The following is a 17385-nucleotide window of genomic DNA, read 5'->3' as shown; positions in this document are numbered from 1 at the left end:
GTACCTCAAAGTGGTTTTGATTTGCACTTCCCAAATGCTGAGTGATGTTGAGCATTTTTTCATGTGTCTGTTGGCCATTTGTATATCTTCTTTTGAGAAATGCCTGTTCAGCTCCTTTTCCCTTAAATTGGGTTATTTGTTTTTTTGCTGTAAAGTTGTTTGAGTTCCTTGTATATTCTGGATATTAATCCTTTGTCAGATGTATATTTTGCAAATATTTTCTCCCACTCTGTTGGTTGTCTTTTCACTCTGTTGATTGTTTCTTTTGCTGTGCCGAAGTTTTCAGTTTGATATAATCCTATTTGTTTATTTTACCTTTGGTTGCCTGTGCTTTGGGGGTCATATTCGAGAAGTCTGTACTCAATCCTACTTCCTGGAGTGTTTCCCCTGTTTTCTTTAAGGAGTTTTATTGTTTCCAGATGTACATTTAATTCTTTAATCCATTTCGAGTTGGTTTTTGTATATGGTGAGAAGTATGGGTCTAGTTTCAGTTTCCTACATGTGAATATCCAGTTTTCCCAATGCCATTTGCTGAAGAGGCAGTCTCTTCCCCAGTGTGTAGACTTGGAGCCTTTGTCAAAGATCAGATGGCTGTAGGTGTGTGGGTTGATTTCTGGATTCTCTATTCTATTCCATTGATCCTTGTGTCTGTTTTTATACCAGTACCATGCTGTTTTGGTTATTTTACCTTCATAGTATAGTTTAAAGTCCAGTAGTGTTATGCCTCCAGCTTTATTTTTTTGCTCAGGATTGCTTTGGCTATGCCTGGTCTTTTGTTATTCCATATAAATGTCTGAATAGTTTTTTCCTTTTCTGAGAAAAATGTCATTGGAATTTTGTTGGGGATTGCATTGAATCTGTAGATCACTTTGGGTAATTGTGATATTTTCACAATGTTAATTCTTCCAGTCCAACAGCATGGGATATCTTTCCATCTTCTTGTGACTTCTTTAATTTCTCTCAACAGTGGTTTGTAGTTCTCATTGTAGAGATTTGTCACATCCTTCATTAACTTATTCCTAAGTATTTTATTTTTTTGGTGGCTATTGTAAATGGGCTAGCTTTCTTGATTTCTTTTTCTGCATGTTCACTGTTGGAGTATAGAAGTGCTACTGATTTTTGTGTGTTGATTTTGTATCCTGCAGCTTTGTTGAAATCATTTATCAACTCTAAGAGTTTTTTTGTAGAGGCTTTAGGCTGTTCAATATATAGGATCATATCATCTGCAAACAGGGACAGTTTGACTTCAACTTTTCCAATCCGGATGCCCTTTATTTCCTTCTCTCTCTGAGTGCTCTGGCTGGTACATCCAACACTATGTTGAATAGCAGTGGCAAGAGTGGGCATCCTTGTCTTGTTCCTGTTCTTAAGGGAAAAGCTAAAAGCTTTTCATTCAGGATGATATTGGCAGTGGGCTTATCATATATGGCTTTAATTGTGTAGAGATACTTTCCATCTATACTTAACATGTAGAGAGTCTTTATCATGAACGAATGCTGAATTTTGTCAAATGCTTTCTCAGCAACTATAGAGATGATCATATGGTTTTTGTCTTTGATTTTATTGATGTGGTGTATCACATTTATTGATTCGTGTATGTTGAATCAACCTTGCATTCCTGGGATGAATCCCACTTGATCATGGTGTATAATTTTGTGTATGTGTTGCTGTATTCTGTTAGCTAGTATTTTATTGAGGATTTTTGCATCTATATTCATCAAGGACATTGGCTTGTAGTATTCTTTATTTGTTGTATCTTTGTCTGGTTTTGGTGTCAGGGTGATGTTTGCCTCATAGAATGAGTTTGAGAGAATGGCCTCTATTTCAATCTTTTGGAATAGTTTGTAGAGAATTGGCATCAATTCCTCTTTGAAAGTTTGGTAGAACTCTGCCATGGACCAGTCCAGTCCTGGGCTTTTCTTTGTTGGGAGACTTCTGCTAACAGCTTCAGTCTCTTTTACTGTTATTTGTCTGTTCAGATTTTCTGTATCTTCTTGGTGGTTTGTATTTGTCGAGAAATTTATCCATTTCCTCCAGATTTTCAAATTTGTTGGCATATAGTTGTTTATAGTGGTCTCTAATGATTCTTTGTATTTATGAAATATCAGTTGTAATATCACCTTTTTCATTTCTAGTTTTTGTTATTTGAGTCTTCTGTCTTCTTTTCTTAGTTAGCCTTGCTAAAGTTTTGCCAATTGTATTTATCGCTTCAAAAAACTGTAATTTGCCACAATAATCAACCACATTGTATATTAACAAAATAAAATAAAATTTGGAAGAAAAAAACCCCAACCTTTTGTTTCGTTGATCTTTTGTATCATTTTTGGGTTTCTATTTCATTTAGTTCTGCTCTGATCTTATTTCTTACCATCCACTAACTTTGGATTGATCTTGTTTTTCTGTTTCTTTAAGGTGAAATGTTCCATTGTTTACTTGCCATTTTTCCATTCTTCTGAAGTAAGCATTTAATGTGATAAATTTCCCCTCTTAGTACTGCTTCTGCAGTATCCCACAGATTTCGGTATGATGTGTCATTGTTTTCATTAGTTTCAAGAAATTTTTTTATTTCATGTTTAATTTCTTCTTGGACCCAAATGTCATTACGTAGAACGTTGTTTAATTTCCATGTGTTTGTATAGTTTCCAGAGTTTCATTTGTAATTGATTTCTAATTTCAATCCATTATGATCTGAAAAAATACGTGGAATAATACCAAATTTTTTGAATTTGTTGAGACTTGATTTGTGACCTAACATGTGGTCTATCCTGGAGAATGTTTCATGTGCTGATGAGGAGAATGAATATTCTGAGGTTGTTGGATGGAATGTTCTGTAGATATTTGCCAAGTCCTATTGGTCTAAAGTGCTGTTTAGATCTTGTGTTTCTCTATTGATTTTTTTGCCTAGATGATCTGTCCAATGTTGAGAGTGGGGTGCTCTGATATTGGATGCATATATATTAATGATTGTTATGTCTTCTTTATGGATAGATACTTTTATCATTATATAGTGGCCTTCTTTATCTCTTTTTATGGTTTTTTGTATAAAGTTTACTTTATCTAATATAAGAATAGCTACTCCAACTCATTTTTCATTTCTATTTGCATGGTATATCTTTTCCCATCCTTTCACTCTTAGTCTATGTGTGTCTTTATAGGTGAGGTGAGTCTCTTGAAGGCAGCATATTGTTAGGTCCATCTTTCTAATCCAGTCAGTCAGTCTGTTTCTTTTGAGTGGGGAATTTAATCCTTTGACATTAAGAGTTATTATTGAAAGGTGTTGATTTACTCCTAGCATTTTATTGATTTTTGATTAGATGTTTTAAGTATCTTTTGCTCCTATCTTTGTGATTTTCTGTTTGTCTTCTGTGTTTGTTGGTTTCTTGGGGTGGTAGATAAACTATCTTTTCTTTTTATTGTTAGCATTTTTATGTTACTGGTGGGTTTTGTTCTTTCTTGAATATTCGTGGCAGTGATGGTTGTTTTTCAGGTACCAAACCCAGTACTCCCTTGAGAATTTCTTATAAGGCTGGTCGTGTGGTAGCGAACTCCTGCAGTTTTTGTTTGTCTGAGAAATATTCTATTTCTCCTTTATTTTGGAAGTATAGCTTTGCTGGGTAAAGTATTCTTGGCTGGCAATTTTTGTCTTTCAGTATTTTGAATGTATCATCCCATTCTTTTCTGTGTTTTAGGGTTTCTGACGGAAAGTCTGATATTAGTCTGATTGGGGCTCCCTTATAGGTGACTTGCTGCTTCTCTCTTGCAGCCTTTAAGATTTTCTCTTTGTCTTTGTGTTGTGCCATAACATATCTTTGAGAGGACCTTTCTGGGTTGAGTATGTTTGGGGATCTTTGGGCCTCCTGGGTCTGAAGATCTGTGACTTTGCCCATAGCTGGGAAGTTTTCTGCTATTATTTCATTGACTATGTTTTTAATGCCATTTCCATTTTCCTCCCCTTCTGGAATTCCCATATTTGGATATTTGAACACAAGTTTGTCTGTTATCTCTCTCAGATTTTCTTCATTTTTTAAAATTCTTTTTGCTTTTTGTGTTCTACCTGTGTTCATTCAAACAGTCCATCTTCAAGGTCCGCAATTCTCTCTTCTGCTTGTTCGAGCCTGCTGGTTAGACTTTCTGTTGTGGTTTTTATTTCATTGAATGAATCCTTCAGCTCCAATAGCTCTGCTACATTCTTTTTCAGTGCATTGATTTCTTTGTACATTTCTTCTTTCAGGTCCTATATATTTTTTCTCATTCCACTGTGTTGTCTGAGTTTTCTTGTATCTCACTTAGTTTCCTTAGAATTGTTGCTCAAAATTCCTTGTCAGTCATTTCAAGGACTTCCTGTTCTATAGGATCTAGAGCTTGAGAGTTATTATTTTTCTTTGGTAGTGACATACTTTCTTCATTTTTCATATTTCTGGTAACTTTTTTTGATGTTTAGTCATTGTGGCAGGGGCTATCACAATCCACTCATTCCACCCTAATGTCTGGCCTGGATCCCGAAAGGACTGCCAATTCTGGGCAGCAGGAACTGGTCTGGGCTGGGGGTCTTGCAGTACCTGCCTGTTCCAGTGTGGCTGAGTCAGGGCATGTGGGCCCAGTGGCTCTTGGGCAACACTATGTGGTGGGGACTGGCTTGAGCTGGAGGTCTCACAGCATCTGCTTGTTCTGGCATGGCTTACTTGGGTTGTGTTGGTCCGGTGGCTCTCGGGCCTCTCTGGGCAGCAGGGACTGGCCTGAGCTGAGGGTCCTGTGGCACCTGCCTCTTCCAGCATTCCTGACTCGGGGAATGTGGGTCTGGTGGCTCTCAGGCCTCTCTGGGTGGTGGGGACTGGCCTGGGCTGGGGGATCCCAGGGTGCCTGCCTGTTCTGATGTAGCTGGCTTGGGGTGTGTGGGCTCAGTGGCTCTTGGGCCTCTCTGGGTTGCAGGGACTGGCCTGGGCTGGGAGTGCCATGGCTCATGGCTCTTGTCTTTTCCAGTGTGTCTCTTGGGCCTCCTGTTGTTGCTTTTTTATAGCTGTAAATTGGTTGATTTGTGGGAGAGAGTGACACTAGGAGCCATCTATTCTGCCATCTTGACTGGAAGCCCTGGGCAAGATATTTAAACTCTCCGAGGCTCAGTTTGCTCATCTGTAAAATGAGAATCTTAATATTTACCTTAAAGATTTGTTATGAGGATTAATGTAAGGACTTATAGTGCTCAAACATATTAAGGGGCACAACAAATGGAAGCCCTATTATAATTATCATTATCACTACAAACAAATACCAGTTGAACTCCATGACTCCTGTAACTTCCTTGTCCTGTTTTTATGATTCCTAATAAGCAGAAGCCAATCTCATGAGAGCTTATGGATGGCTTAAAAGTGAGAGCAGTTGATTTCCTGTCATTTGTTTGCAATGTGGCTTTTGGTGATGAGAAGCATTAAAAGACACCAGAATCATCTATGAGCACCTGCTAAAATACATGTTCCCAAGCTCCATGTCCAGAGACTTGGATTCATTGGGGCTGAGGTAGTACTTGGGAATCTACCTTTTAGTAAGAACCCAGGTGTTTCTGATGTAGAGGCTCTAAAGACTATACTTTGGGAAATTCTAGCATATAATTCTTCAAAACTTGGCTCAGATACCAGCTCTTTTACTAACTTCCAAATCTTTCTACTTCTATAATATTTTGCCCATATATCCATGGTAGTTCCTATGATGTCTATCTCTATACTTCTTGTGAACTCCTTGAGGACAGAGACTGTGTCTTATTTGCCCATGTAGCCTTAAAACCTAGTACAACACCTGGAATATAGTAAGTGAAACTTCACTCTTGATTTCTGCACCCCTAACCTGCTATGCCCTGCTGTGTTTCCCACTGTAGTAACTGATAATATTATTTACCCAGTTGTTCAGATCAAAAACCTTGGGGTAGGGATTCAAGGATGGTTCAACATATGCACATTAATAAACATGATACAGCACATTCACAGAATCAAGGACAAAAATGATATGATCATTTCAATAAATGTAGAAAAAGCATTTGATAAAATTCAACATCCCTTCATGATAAAAATTCTCAACATATTAGATATAAAAGGAACATATCTCAACACAATAAAGGCCATATAGGACAAACATGCAGCTAACATCATACTGAACAGGGAAAAGTTTAAAGCTTTTCCTCTAAGATTTTAAACAATACAAGAATGCTCACTCCCACAATTTCTATTCAGCAGAGTTCTAGAAGTCCAAGCCACAGCAGTTAGGCAAGAAAATGAAATAAAGGGCACCTAGCCTGGAAATGTGAAAGCCAAATTGTCCCTGTTTGCAGATGACATGAACTGATATTTAGAAAATCCCTAAGACTGCACCAAAAAACTATCAAAACTAACAAAGAAATCTAGTAAAATTAGAGAATTATATTAAGTGAAATGTATATTAAATGTATATTAAGTGACAAGTCAGGCACAGAAAGAGAAATACCACATGTTCTCACTTATTGGTGGGAGCTAAAAAATTAATATATAAATTCACACACACACACACACACACACACACTCACACACACACACACACACACACACACACACACACAAAAACCGGGGGGGGGGGAAGAAGATATAACAACCACAATTATTTGAAGTTGATACGACAAGCAAACAGAAAGGACATTGTTGGGGGGAGGGGGGGAGGGAGAAGGGAGGGAGGTTTTGGTGATGGGGAGCAATAATCAGCCACAATGTATATCGACAAAATAAAATTTAAAAAAAAAATAAAATAAAAATAAAGAGAGAGAAAAAAAAAAAGAAATCTAGTAAAATTTCAGGATACAAAATCAACAAATAAAAATCACTAGTGTTACTATATACTAAAAGCAAACCATCTGAAAAATAAATCAAGAAAATAATCCCTTTTACAAAAATAATGCCTAGAAGTGAATTTAACCAAGGAGGGTAAAGTTCTTTATGAGGAAAACTTGATGAAAGAAATTGAAGAGGACATAAATAAATGGAAAGATATTCCATGTTTATGGATTAGAAGAATTAATATTGTTAAAATGTCCATACTACCCAAAGCAATGTACAGAGTCAAGGTAATCCCTATCAAAACACCAATGACATTCTTCACAGAAATATAAAAAGCAATTCTAAAATTCATGAAGAACCACAAAAGACCATGAATAGCCAAAACAATCCTGAGCAAAAGAACAAAGCTGGAGGCATCACACTATCTGACTTCAAAATATACTACAAAGCTATAATAACTAAAACAGCATGGTACTGCCATAAAAACAGACACATAGGCCAATAGAACAGAATAGAAAACCCAGAAACAAATCCATGAATTTACAGCCAACTGATTTTTGACAAAGGCACCATGAATATGTTGGGCAAAAGAGAGTATCTTCAATAAATGATGCTATGAAAACCGGATATCTACATGCAGAAGAATGAAATTATACCTCTGTCTCTCACCATACACAAAAATCAACTCAAAATGGATTAAAGGCCTAAATGTAAGACACAAGATATGAAAGTACCAGAAGAAAACATAGGAAAAAGCTTCATGACATTGGTCTGAGCAAGAATTTTTGGGATAAGACCTCAAAAGCACAGGCAACATAAGCAAAAATGGACAAATGGGATTACATCAAACTAAAAAGCTTCTGCACAGCAAAGGAAGCAATCAACAGAGTGAAGACACAACCTACAGAATGGGAGAAAATATTTGAAAACTATGCATCTGACCAAGGGGTAATATCTAAAATATATAAATAATTCGAACAACTCAATAGCAAAAGAAGAAATAATCCTACTTAAAAATAAACAGAAGACCTAATAGACATTTTTTAAAAGAAGACATAAAAATGGTCAACAGGTATATAAAAAAATGCTCAACATCTCTAATCATCAGGGAAATGCAAATCAAAACCACACTGAGCTATCAGCTCTCACCTGTTAGAATGGCTATTATCAAAAGGTCAAAAAATAACAAAGGCTGGAGAAGATGTGGAGAAAGGGTATTTTATATACTGTTGGTGGAAGTGTAAATTAGTATGGCTATTATAGAAAACAATATAGAGATTCCACAAAAAAACTAAAAATAGAATTATCATTTGATCCAACAATCTCACTTCTGGGTATATATCCAAAGGAAATGAAATCAGTATGTCAAAGAGGATTTTTGCATCTATATTCATCAAGGATATCGGCCTGTAGTTTTCTTTTTTGGTTATATCTTTACCTGGTTTTGGTATCAGGATGATGTTTGCTTCATAGCATGAGTTTGGGAGATTTGCGTCCGTTTCAATCTTTTGGAATAGTTTGTAAAGAATCGGTGTCAATTCCTGTTTGAATGTTTGGTAAAATTCTGCTGTGAATCCATCTGGTCCTGGGCTTTTCTTTGTTGGGAGCCTTCTGATAACAGCTTCAATCTCCTTTATTGTTATTGGTCTGTACAAATTTTCTGCGTCTTCATGGTTCAGTTTTGGAAGCTTGTGTGTGTCCAGAAATTTATCCATTTCCTCCAGATTTTCAAATTTGTTGGCGTATAGTTGTTTATAGTAGTCTTGAATGATTCCTTGTATTTCAGATGAATCAGTTGTAATATCGCCTTTTTCATTTCTAATTTTTGTTATTTGAATCTTCTCTCTTCTTTTTTTTGTTAGCCATGCTAATGGTTTGTCAATTTTATTTATCTTTTGAAAAAACCAACTTTTTGATTCATTGATCTTTTGTATTGTTTTTTGGGTTTCAATTTCATTAAGTTCTTCTCTGATGTTAATGATTTCTTTACATCTGCTAACTTTAGGTTTGGAATTATCTGCGCTGCCCCCGACCCCATGTTTATTGCAACATTATTCACAACAGCCAAAATATGGAATCAACCTAAATGTTCATCAACTGATGATTGGATAAAGAAAATGTAATATATATACACAGTAAAATAATACTATTCAGCCACCAAAAAAGAATGAAATTCTGTCATTCACAGCAACATGGATGAGCACAGAAGACACTATGCTAAGTGAAATAAGCCAAGCACACAACAAATGCCCCATGATCTCACTCATATGTGGAATCTAAAAGAAGTTGATCTCATAGAAGTAGAAATAGTGGTTACCAGGGACTGGGGAGGATAGGAAAGAAGCGGGGAAGGGTAGAGGCTTGTCAGCAGGTGCAAAGCTGCAGTTATACAGGAGGATAAGTTCTGATGTTCGATTGCACAGTAGAGTCACTAGTTAATAATACTGTATATTTCAAAATACCAAGAAGAGAGGATTTTGAATGTTCTCACCACAAAGAAATGATAAATGTTTAAAGTAATAGATATACTAATTACCTTGATTTGATCATTAGGCAATGTATTGAAACATCACACTGAAACAGATAAATATATACAATTATCATATGTCAATTTAAAATAAAACTTAAAAAAGCAACCCTTGGGGTCATTGTTGACTTGTCTCTCTCTCTTGCATGTGCCACATTCGCAGCAAATTCTGCTGTCTTTACCTTTAAATACGCCCAGAATCCAGCCACTTCTCACAATTTCACTACTACACGCTCTGGCCCAATAACTGTTGTTTCTTTCCTATACCACCCAATCTCTCTGCCTCTGCTCTTGTCACTCTTCTCTACACAGCAGCTAGAATGAACACTTTTTTTTTTTTTTAGATGACCTTTTAATACATATCAGACTATGTCTCTGCTGAACATAGCTCCATAATTTCCCATTTCACTTAGAAGAAAACCCAAAGTCCTCACCAGTGCCCGTAGAGCCTCACATGACCTGCTCTCCACCATCCACTCCACCTCTTCACGTCCTTCCCATGCTGGCTTTCTTTCTGATCCTTGGACATATCAAGCTCACCCCTGCCTCAGGGACTTTGAATTTGCCTCAGGGCCAGAGGCTCAGAGGTCTCTGAGGTCTCCTACCTCAAAGAAATCTAAAGTAGCTACTCTCTCACATGACCCTGTATGACTGAAAATGAACGTATTTCTTTTCTTGATTGAAGACAGTAGTCTCTAAGGGAAGGCTGTGGGTCAGAGTGGATTGGACATGGGCAGAATTATTTCTCCTACTCTCTTAACTTCCTTTGGGTCTGGGCCAAGTGTTTCTACACTCCTGTTTTTATCACATAATGTTGACTTAAAGAGCTGGCAAAGCCTTCCAGATTGAAGATAAGCAGATCAACCTCAGAACCAGAAGGAAAGACAGCAATCGCTTTGGGGGATTTTCTGCATATTTTTCTTTCTTAGTAGCTCTGTCTTTGATGATCCTGAACACAGATTCATTTTAAATCTTTGTTTCCACAGGACTTCTAGGGCCTACTTTGTATGCTGAGGTTGGAGACATCATGAAGGTTCACTTTAAGAACAAGGCAGACAAGCCCTTAAGCATCCATCCTCAAGGAATTAGGTACAGTAAATTCTCAGAAGGTAAGAGGTATTAAACATTCCTCTGACAAAGGAAAATGTACAACTCTTTAACACCATCAAACATTTATAACCATATTGTTAACCACATGTTGTTAGAGAAATCTTTCCTGCAACTGGTAATTATAAAAATTGTTGCTTTTGTAATTTTCAATAAAGAAAAACAAAAAGGTCCTAGAGTTCTCTAGATCTGTTTTTCACTAGGTTCTTTTTCCTCAATAGTTGGGTGGCCAAGTTACCTAATCTCTCTGAATTCCAGTATGTTCTCCTTAAAATGGAAATAATAATACATACATTGCAGGATGGTGGGTTTGCAAATTTTTCTGTAAAGAACCAGATAATAAATATTTTTGGCTTTGCAGGCCATAGGATCTCTGTTGCAACTACCCAACTCTACCTTTTAGCAGAAAAGCAGCCATGGACAATGTGTAAATAAGTGAGCATAGTTGTGTCCCAATAAAAGTTTTTTTTTTAACAAAAATAGGCATCTGCTAGATTTGGCCTATGAACCACTGACATAGTGACACAGGACCAACCTGACATTAGGGCTATCCTGACACATAGATGACACTCAATAAGTGGTATTTGGTGGTGGTGGTGGTACTGGAATTAGTATTAGAATTTTGGAAATAGTAAAGTGGTTAAGAACATAAGCTTTGACAGCCAACTTAGTTTCAAGTTCTTGCTTTAGCATGTCTGTTTCTATGACCTTATCATTTCTGGGCCTCAGTTTTTCCATCTATAAAATGGGAATGTTTATACCTACCCCATAATATTATTGCTTGAGGATTAAATGAGCTCATATAGGTAGTGTACTAAACATGATTCCTAGGACCTGATAAGCCCTCAGCAAATAATGATGATGTTGATAATAATGATGTCAATGACAGCAATGATCATGAAGATGATGGTGATATAAGTGATCTAATCAGCCACAAGATAGTAAGTACCTGCTTTTTATTTGTTTGCCTTATTAATATTTTTTATTGAAACATGATTGTGCATATCTGTGTGGTACAGCATTGAGCACCTGATATTAATATTGTTCTAATTCCCATTATACTGATGTTCAGTAAGCAGAGTAGAGTTCAGTCAGAAACTGGTACCAAAATTGTATCCATATCATAATAATTGTTGGTATAATAACATTTTTAAATAACTTCAGACTTTTCACAAATCTCCTTTCTTCTCCCGCATGTTCCAGCTATCACACCTTTGAAGAGAGAAATAGAGTAGGAGAGTGTTTACAGTACAGGTTCTGGAACTAGATTTCCAGATGCAAATCCTGGCTCAGATACTTACTAGCTGTGTGACTTTTGCAAAGTTATTTAACCTCTCTGTGTCTCATCTTTCTCATCTGTAAAATGAGGATAACAATTATACTTATCTCATACAGGTTTGTTGTCAAAAAATCTTAGAACAATGCCTAGCATATAATAAGCACTCAATAAATATTAGCTAGGATAGTAAAGACGTTTCTTCAGTCAAAAATGTGTTCAAATAATTTATCTGGCAACTTGTGAGTTAACAAGTGATTTTTGCTTTATTATTTCCTCTGTATATTGTTTTCAAACTCATTCTCGCTCAGGTATAAGTGACTGATAATAGGTCGATGAACTATCTCACCGGGACTATTTGCATTAGCACTTAATCCTTGGCTTAAGGAAAAACAATGAAGCATTAACTGAAATTTTAGGCATCTTCAAAAGCTAATTTGGCAAGACTCTGGGCAAGGCAGTATGCTCAGGAGTGTCTTCTACGTTCCTAAAATCACACAGTGACATAATGAACTATCACTTAACCTACTTATGAGGCTTCCAAATGACTACATCAGGAGTTCAGCAACATAGAGCAGGAGAGGAGAAACCTCAAAGTAAAAATGTAACATGCAGGCTCCATTTCAAACACGGGAAAGGGTAAGAGTTGTGGACTTTGTACCCCAGCTGGGCTGTTTACCCAGTGAGAGAACCTTGCAACATTATCCCTGTTCCTTTACTCTTTATTTGTCCCTATATTCCCCCCACAGCCAGCAATTATTTATGAACGATTGCTTAAAATGCTCCCACAGCTTTCATTGGTGACCTGATTATTGATGTATAATATTGCCTCTGGTCCCATGAATCTAAGAAAGGTAAATAGATACTAGTGGGAAAAGTAAAATTGTCTCTTGGAAATTAGATGCAAATCTAGTAAATAGATAAACAATGTTCTTCGTGGTAAGAGATAATCCTTCTGTTTATTTTATCATGCCCTCTGTGTTAAAATAAAACTTCCCCTTCTCCATTCACCCTCACCCATAGCCTCCCTCTATGGTCTGAACTATTTTTTCAGGAGTGGCGATAAACTAACTGCATAATGAGTCAGCTAGAATCCAGATTTCTTTATCTGAGAGGTAGATATTTGCGAGTTGGATGGTGAAGGGTGGAGTTTATATAATTGGCTTGAGAAACCACAGTAGTACATAGGACAAGGATGGGTAACCCTCTTCGACAGGATGAACAAATTGTGATTTGTGAAAATGCTTACAAGGATATTTCTTTTAGATAGGTACTTAATAGGAACATATTTTTAGATCAGGAAATAAAATATCTGCAACTGTACCTAATCATTTTAAAACTTTCTATCATTCAAAGGGTTTTAATTTGAGGTTAAAATTTCAGAAACTCTGTAACTAGCATGCACTGAACTGTTTGATTTTAATGCTGCACCTTTGAGCATATTTTGTTGGTCAGTAAGATTTTCAAAGCTGTTTTGGTCAATTACCTTTAAAAAGTTTGTCTCATAGTGAATCTTAATATTATTCTTTGATTTATATTCTCACATTTTAAATGTATGAATTGCATTATGAGTATTTGACCACAAAATTAGTTCTGTAATATTTAGCCATCTGCTGGTGAGCCAACTCTCCAAACAAAAAAAATCAATTTTCTACCAGAGATTGTTTCTTGTGTCTAAGGGTTGCCACATTCTTTCTATAAAAAGTCTTCTAGATTTTCCAAAATATTCCAATGCTTGACATAATGTAGGTGATAACATTTTTGACTTTTCATCTGAATATTTTGGCTTTATATAGACACTTCTTTGAGTATATAATAAATACCCAAAACAAACTGTAATGGCTAATATAACAATTCTCATAAACCACAAAAATGTGAACTCCCTTTCAGAAGAGACTGCATGCCCTGTGCAATGAAATCAGGCTCCTAACAAAACATTAGCATTTTAATTTTCCCATTGCCTAAATTATAGTTTCTGAAAGAATGTTCTGAGTCTTTGGATGCATTGAAGCATTCACTAAGTTTATTAAATGGAGAGGAAAAGAGTTGTTCACAAAAATAAGTAATAAGGGAGGATTTAATGAATGAGTACCCTAATGGGAAGGCTCCTTATGTAACATCGCTTTCCCAAAGCTTTTATGCACCAGTTTACATTTAAAAAAAAAATACTGAGAGCCTTTTGGCAAATAATTAATACCTCATGACAAAAGTAAATAAATTACAAAACTGACTATGGACTGAGCAGGAAGTGAACAGAACTGAGTGAATATAACATGGCGAGATACCCTTGTGCAAAAAAAGATTTATTCTAGCAAGAAGTGAAACAAGGACTTTCTGTGCCCTAGCACAATAGTTGTTCCTGTCCATTTCTCCTCTTTTAAATTTAGAGTTTTAACTTTTTATTTTGATTATAAAGTCAAAATCAGATTCACCAAAGTTGCATTTCACAAATTCTTTCTCTAAATAGCTATTTATATTTCATATCTTATATTATGTAGTTTACAAAATAAAAAATACAACATGGTTGCTTTATTCTAGACTAAAGGTGAAACAAAATAATTTGAAGTGAAAAAAATAAAAACATTGATAAAATAATCCCCCAACTATCTCATTAGTAGTTCCCATTTATTATAATTACTGAATATATCCCATGTGCAAATCTACATTGTTCATTATTTGTAACAAGATGCCCATAATTCACCTTTCAGTGGTACAGTAAATTTAATTGAACTCATTCATTCAATTTTTTGAAATTTGTGTTATATTTAACTGACAGATGAATGTAAAATTCTGAATAATTTACTTTGGTAAATTAGGCGGACAGCAATTTGCCTGACTATAAGGCAAATATGTATATGTATACACATATTTTACTATCTTTTTTTACTATCTATGTGTATACTGAAACATCATGTTGTGTTATACCATAACATTTTTTTAAAAAACTCTTACGATATGTTAAAATAAACCTGAGTGTGAAACACTGACCTTTCACAAATAAGTTTGATATCATTAGTAAATCAGTCACACTGTATATGAAGCACAAGTGCTATGTCATCTTAAGTAACTCTTAGATATTTAGATTGTTTGGTTCTCATTCCAGATGAACAGTGTGTTCTAATCGTGGCCTCTGCACTGAGGGGCCGCCCTAGAAGAAATCTAGAGGTGAAATCATCACAACTAGGGAACCCACACTTACCCTGCTGTTAACTAAGCTGAGCCCCCAGGGGCTCAGGCTATGTCTTCTGTACATGTGCACTCTGTCATTTAACACAGAGCCTGGAACATAGTGGATGATGATAATGGTGATGACTACTGAACTAAACTGAGGGACTGAGGATTGGATTAGAAAGTAGGGACTACGTGTGATTTTCCCCTTGCTTTGACGTGTATTGATTTTGCTGGTGATTGTGAGAAGTTACCTTGTCTTACCTGTTCCTATCACCTATAGAATAGATACATCACTGCAATGGACTGGATATTTGTGTTCTCCCAAAATTCCTATGTTGAAACCCAACCCCCAATGTGATGGTATTAGGAGGTGAAGCCTTTGGGAGGTGTTGAGGTCATGAGGGTGGAGCCTTCATGATGGGATTAGAGCCCTTATTAAAAGGGACCCCAGAGAGCTCTTTCACCCTCTTTCTGCCATGAGAGGAGACAAGGAGAGGACAGCAGTCTCAGCCAGGAAGAGGGCCCTCATCAGAACCCAACCATGCTAGCATCCTGATCTCAGACTTCCAATCTCCAGAACCATGAGAAATAAATTTGCCTGTTGTTTATAAGCCACCTAGTCTAGGGTACTGTGTTATAGCAGCCCAAACTAAGACAATCACCAACTTCAATCTTCCTCACATGTGTGAAGAGAACTCAGGAACACTTAAGATAATTTTATTCAAAGTAAAACGTAAAGGAAAGAGTGTATTTTTTGTAAAATGGCTGGGGAAAAAAATACATAACCAAAACACTAAAGTATATTATCACAGGCTGCCACAGCATTTGTTAGGTGCCAGACATTTTACATATATTTTTCAGTCCTCAAAACTCTTCCAAAATGATAATATGATCTCAAAAAAAGGATTATATTATCTTTAATTATAAATGAGATAACTGAGGCTAAAAGGGACAGTAAGAAACTTTCCCAAGTTTATGCAAGTGGTAAACTTTCCCAAGTTTATGCAAGTTTATGCATCTTGTAACAAATAATGAACAATGTAGAATGTACAAATTTCAACTCTGACCCTAAAGCTCATGTGCTTTCTCCCACGATATGGCAGAAGAAAGTATCATTAATCATATAATCTCACAAACATTTAATTACAAATTTTGATGAGTGCTGTAAAAAAAAAAATGGCAAAATCAGAGATCAAGGAAGGAATAAGCTGACATTTAATCTCACATCTAAAGGATGAGCATGCATTTATTCAAAATAAGAAAGAGAGGAAAAACTTCAAAAGCTATCTCTTACCCTACAAAGAATATCACATTTTGTCCTTTTGAGAGCCTGTGAAGCAATGGAAAGAATGTCATTTCTATTCTACGAATCCCCTGTGATGTTTTAATGTTTGAAAAAGTGGAAACATCATGTCCAGAAACATCATTTTTTAACTTCATGAGACCACAAAACATGAAGCATTGAATAAGGGCTGGCATGCTTGATTCAAAATAGCGCAATTCAACAACTGACCATGCTAGTTCCAGTTAATATGCAAGGTTTGACCCGAGAGGGCAACTGTCCTTATCAGTCCTGTTTGGTTTTTTGCTGCCAGAGCTTTGCTGCCAGAGCTGTTTATGTTCCAGAGATAATGCGCCCTGTTTATCACTGGAGACTCTTCCTCATAAACTCTTCTTTTTTCTTTCTTTTTTTTTTTAAAGACTGGAATATTGTTATTGTTTAATTATTCACTGGCAAGAAGTTACTTAAGCTTTTATCATTTCTCAGCTCCTGATAATTTTAACACTCAAATCCTCTTTATCATCAAAGTGAAAGTTCAGCCTATGGTAAATATTATCAGTGTCAAATTGTCTTTCAAAGAAAAAAAAAAAGACACAACAGAGTCCAGTATTAAGCTTTATACTAGCACAAAGATCAGAAAGTCAGATGCCTCCGGTAGCCAGCTGGGTAATTCAATGAAAAACTGGGTTCAATAGGGACTGGAGATCACAAAGCAGAAAAGGACAGACAAGACACAGGTCCAGACAAATTCTATGCAGAAGTATGGTCCTCCGTTACCAGATCTCCAGGTTTTTGTTTCTGTTTTCATGTTTTAAAGAGAAACCAGCTATCCATATTCTTGTGTAATATCTCCAGATTTTAATGTTGGTATTTAATACATTTTAATACAATTCTAACAAAACACACCCACGAGCTGTGACTTGGTGACGTCGGCTTTAGCTCATAGGACCTTAAATCTTAGGAATTCAATAAATATTCATTGAGTATCTTCTTCATGTTCAATCTTCATATTTCTCCAGGTACTGTGGAAGGCACCAGATATATTAAGAAAAATACAATCTAGTACCTTCCATTAAGGAGCATATATTATGGCAACGGAAATGTGCAGGATGCAAATAATTATAATAATTAGTAGGAGAAAATAAAATTAATCATATAATCTTGCAAACATTTCATTATAAATTGTGATGAGTGCTATAAAAGAAAAAGATAGGTAGCAGAATAAGAG

The 17385-nt window shown here is 36.1% G+C and overlaps 1 protein-coding gene across 1 annotated transcript in view; it reads left to right on the top strand.

Moving 5' to 3' along the window:
• F5 (coagulation factor V) overlaps positions 1-17385 on the top strand; it is an 87977-nt gene that overhangs the window by 11885 nt on the left and 58707 nt on the right. The window contains exon 3 of the mRNA XM_063105905.1: positions 10308-10430. Within this exon, the coding sequence (XP_062961975.1) occupies positions 10308-10430 (123 nt within the window). The remainder of the gene's footprint in view (positions 1-10307; positions 10431-17385) is intronic.

This window comes from Cynocephalus volans, chromosome 8 (genome assembly GCF_027409185.1).
Source record: "Cynocephalus volans isolate mCynVol1 chromosome 8, mCynVol1.pri, whole genome shotgun sequence".
In the NCBI taxonomy this organism is placed as follows: Eukaryota; Metazoa; Chordata; class Mammalia; order Dermoptera; family Cynocephalidae; genus Cynocephalus; species Cynocephalus volans.
This window is presented reverse-complemented; position numbering and strand designations above follow the sequence as displayed.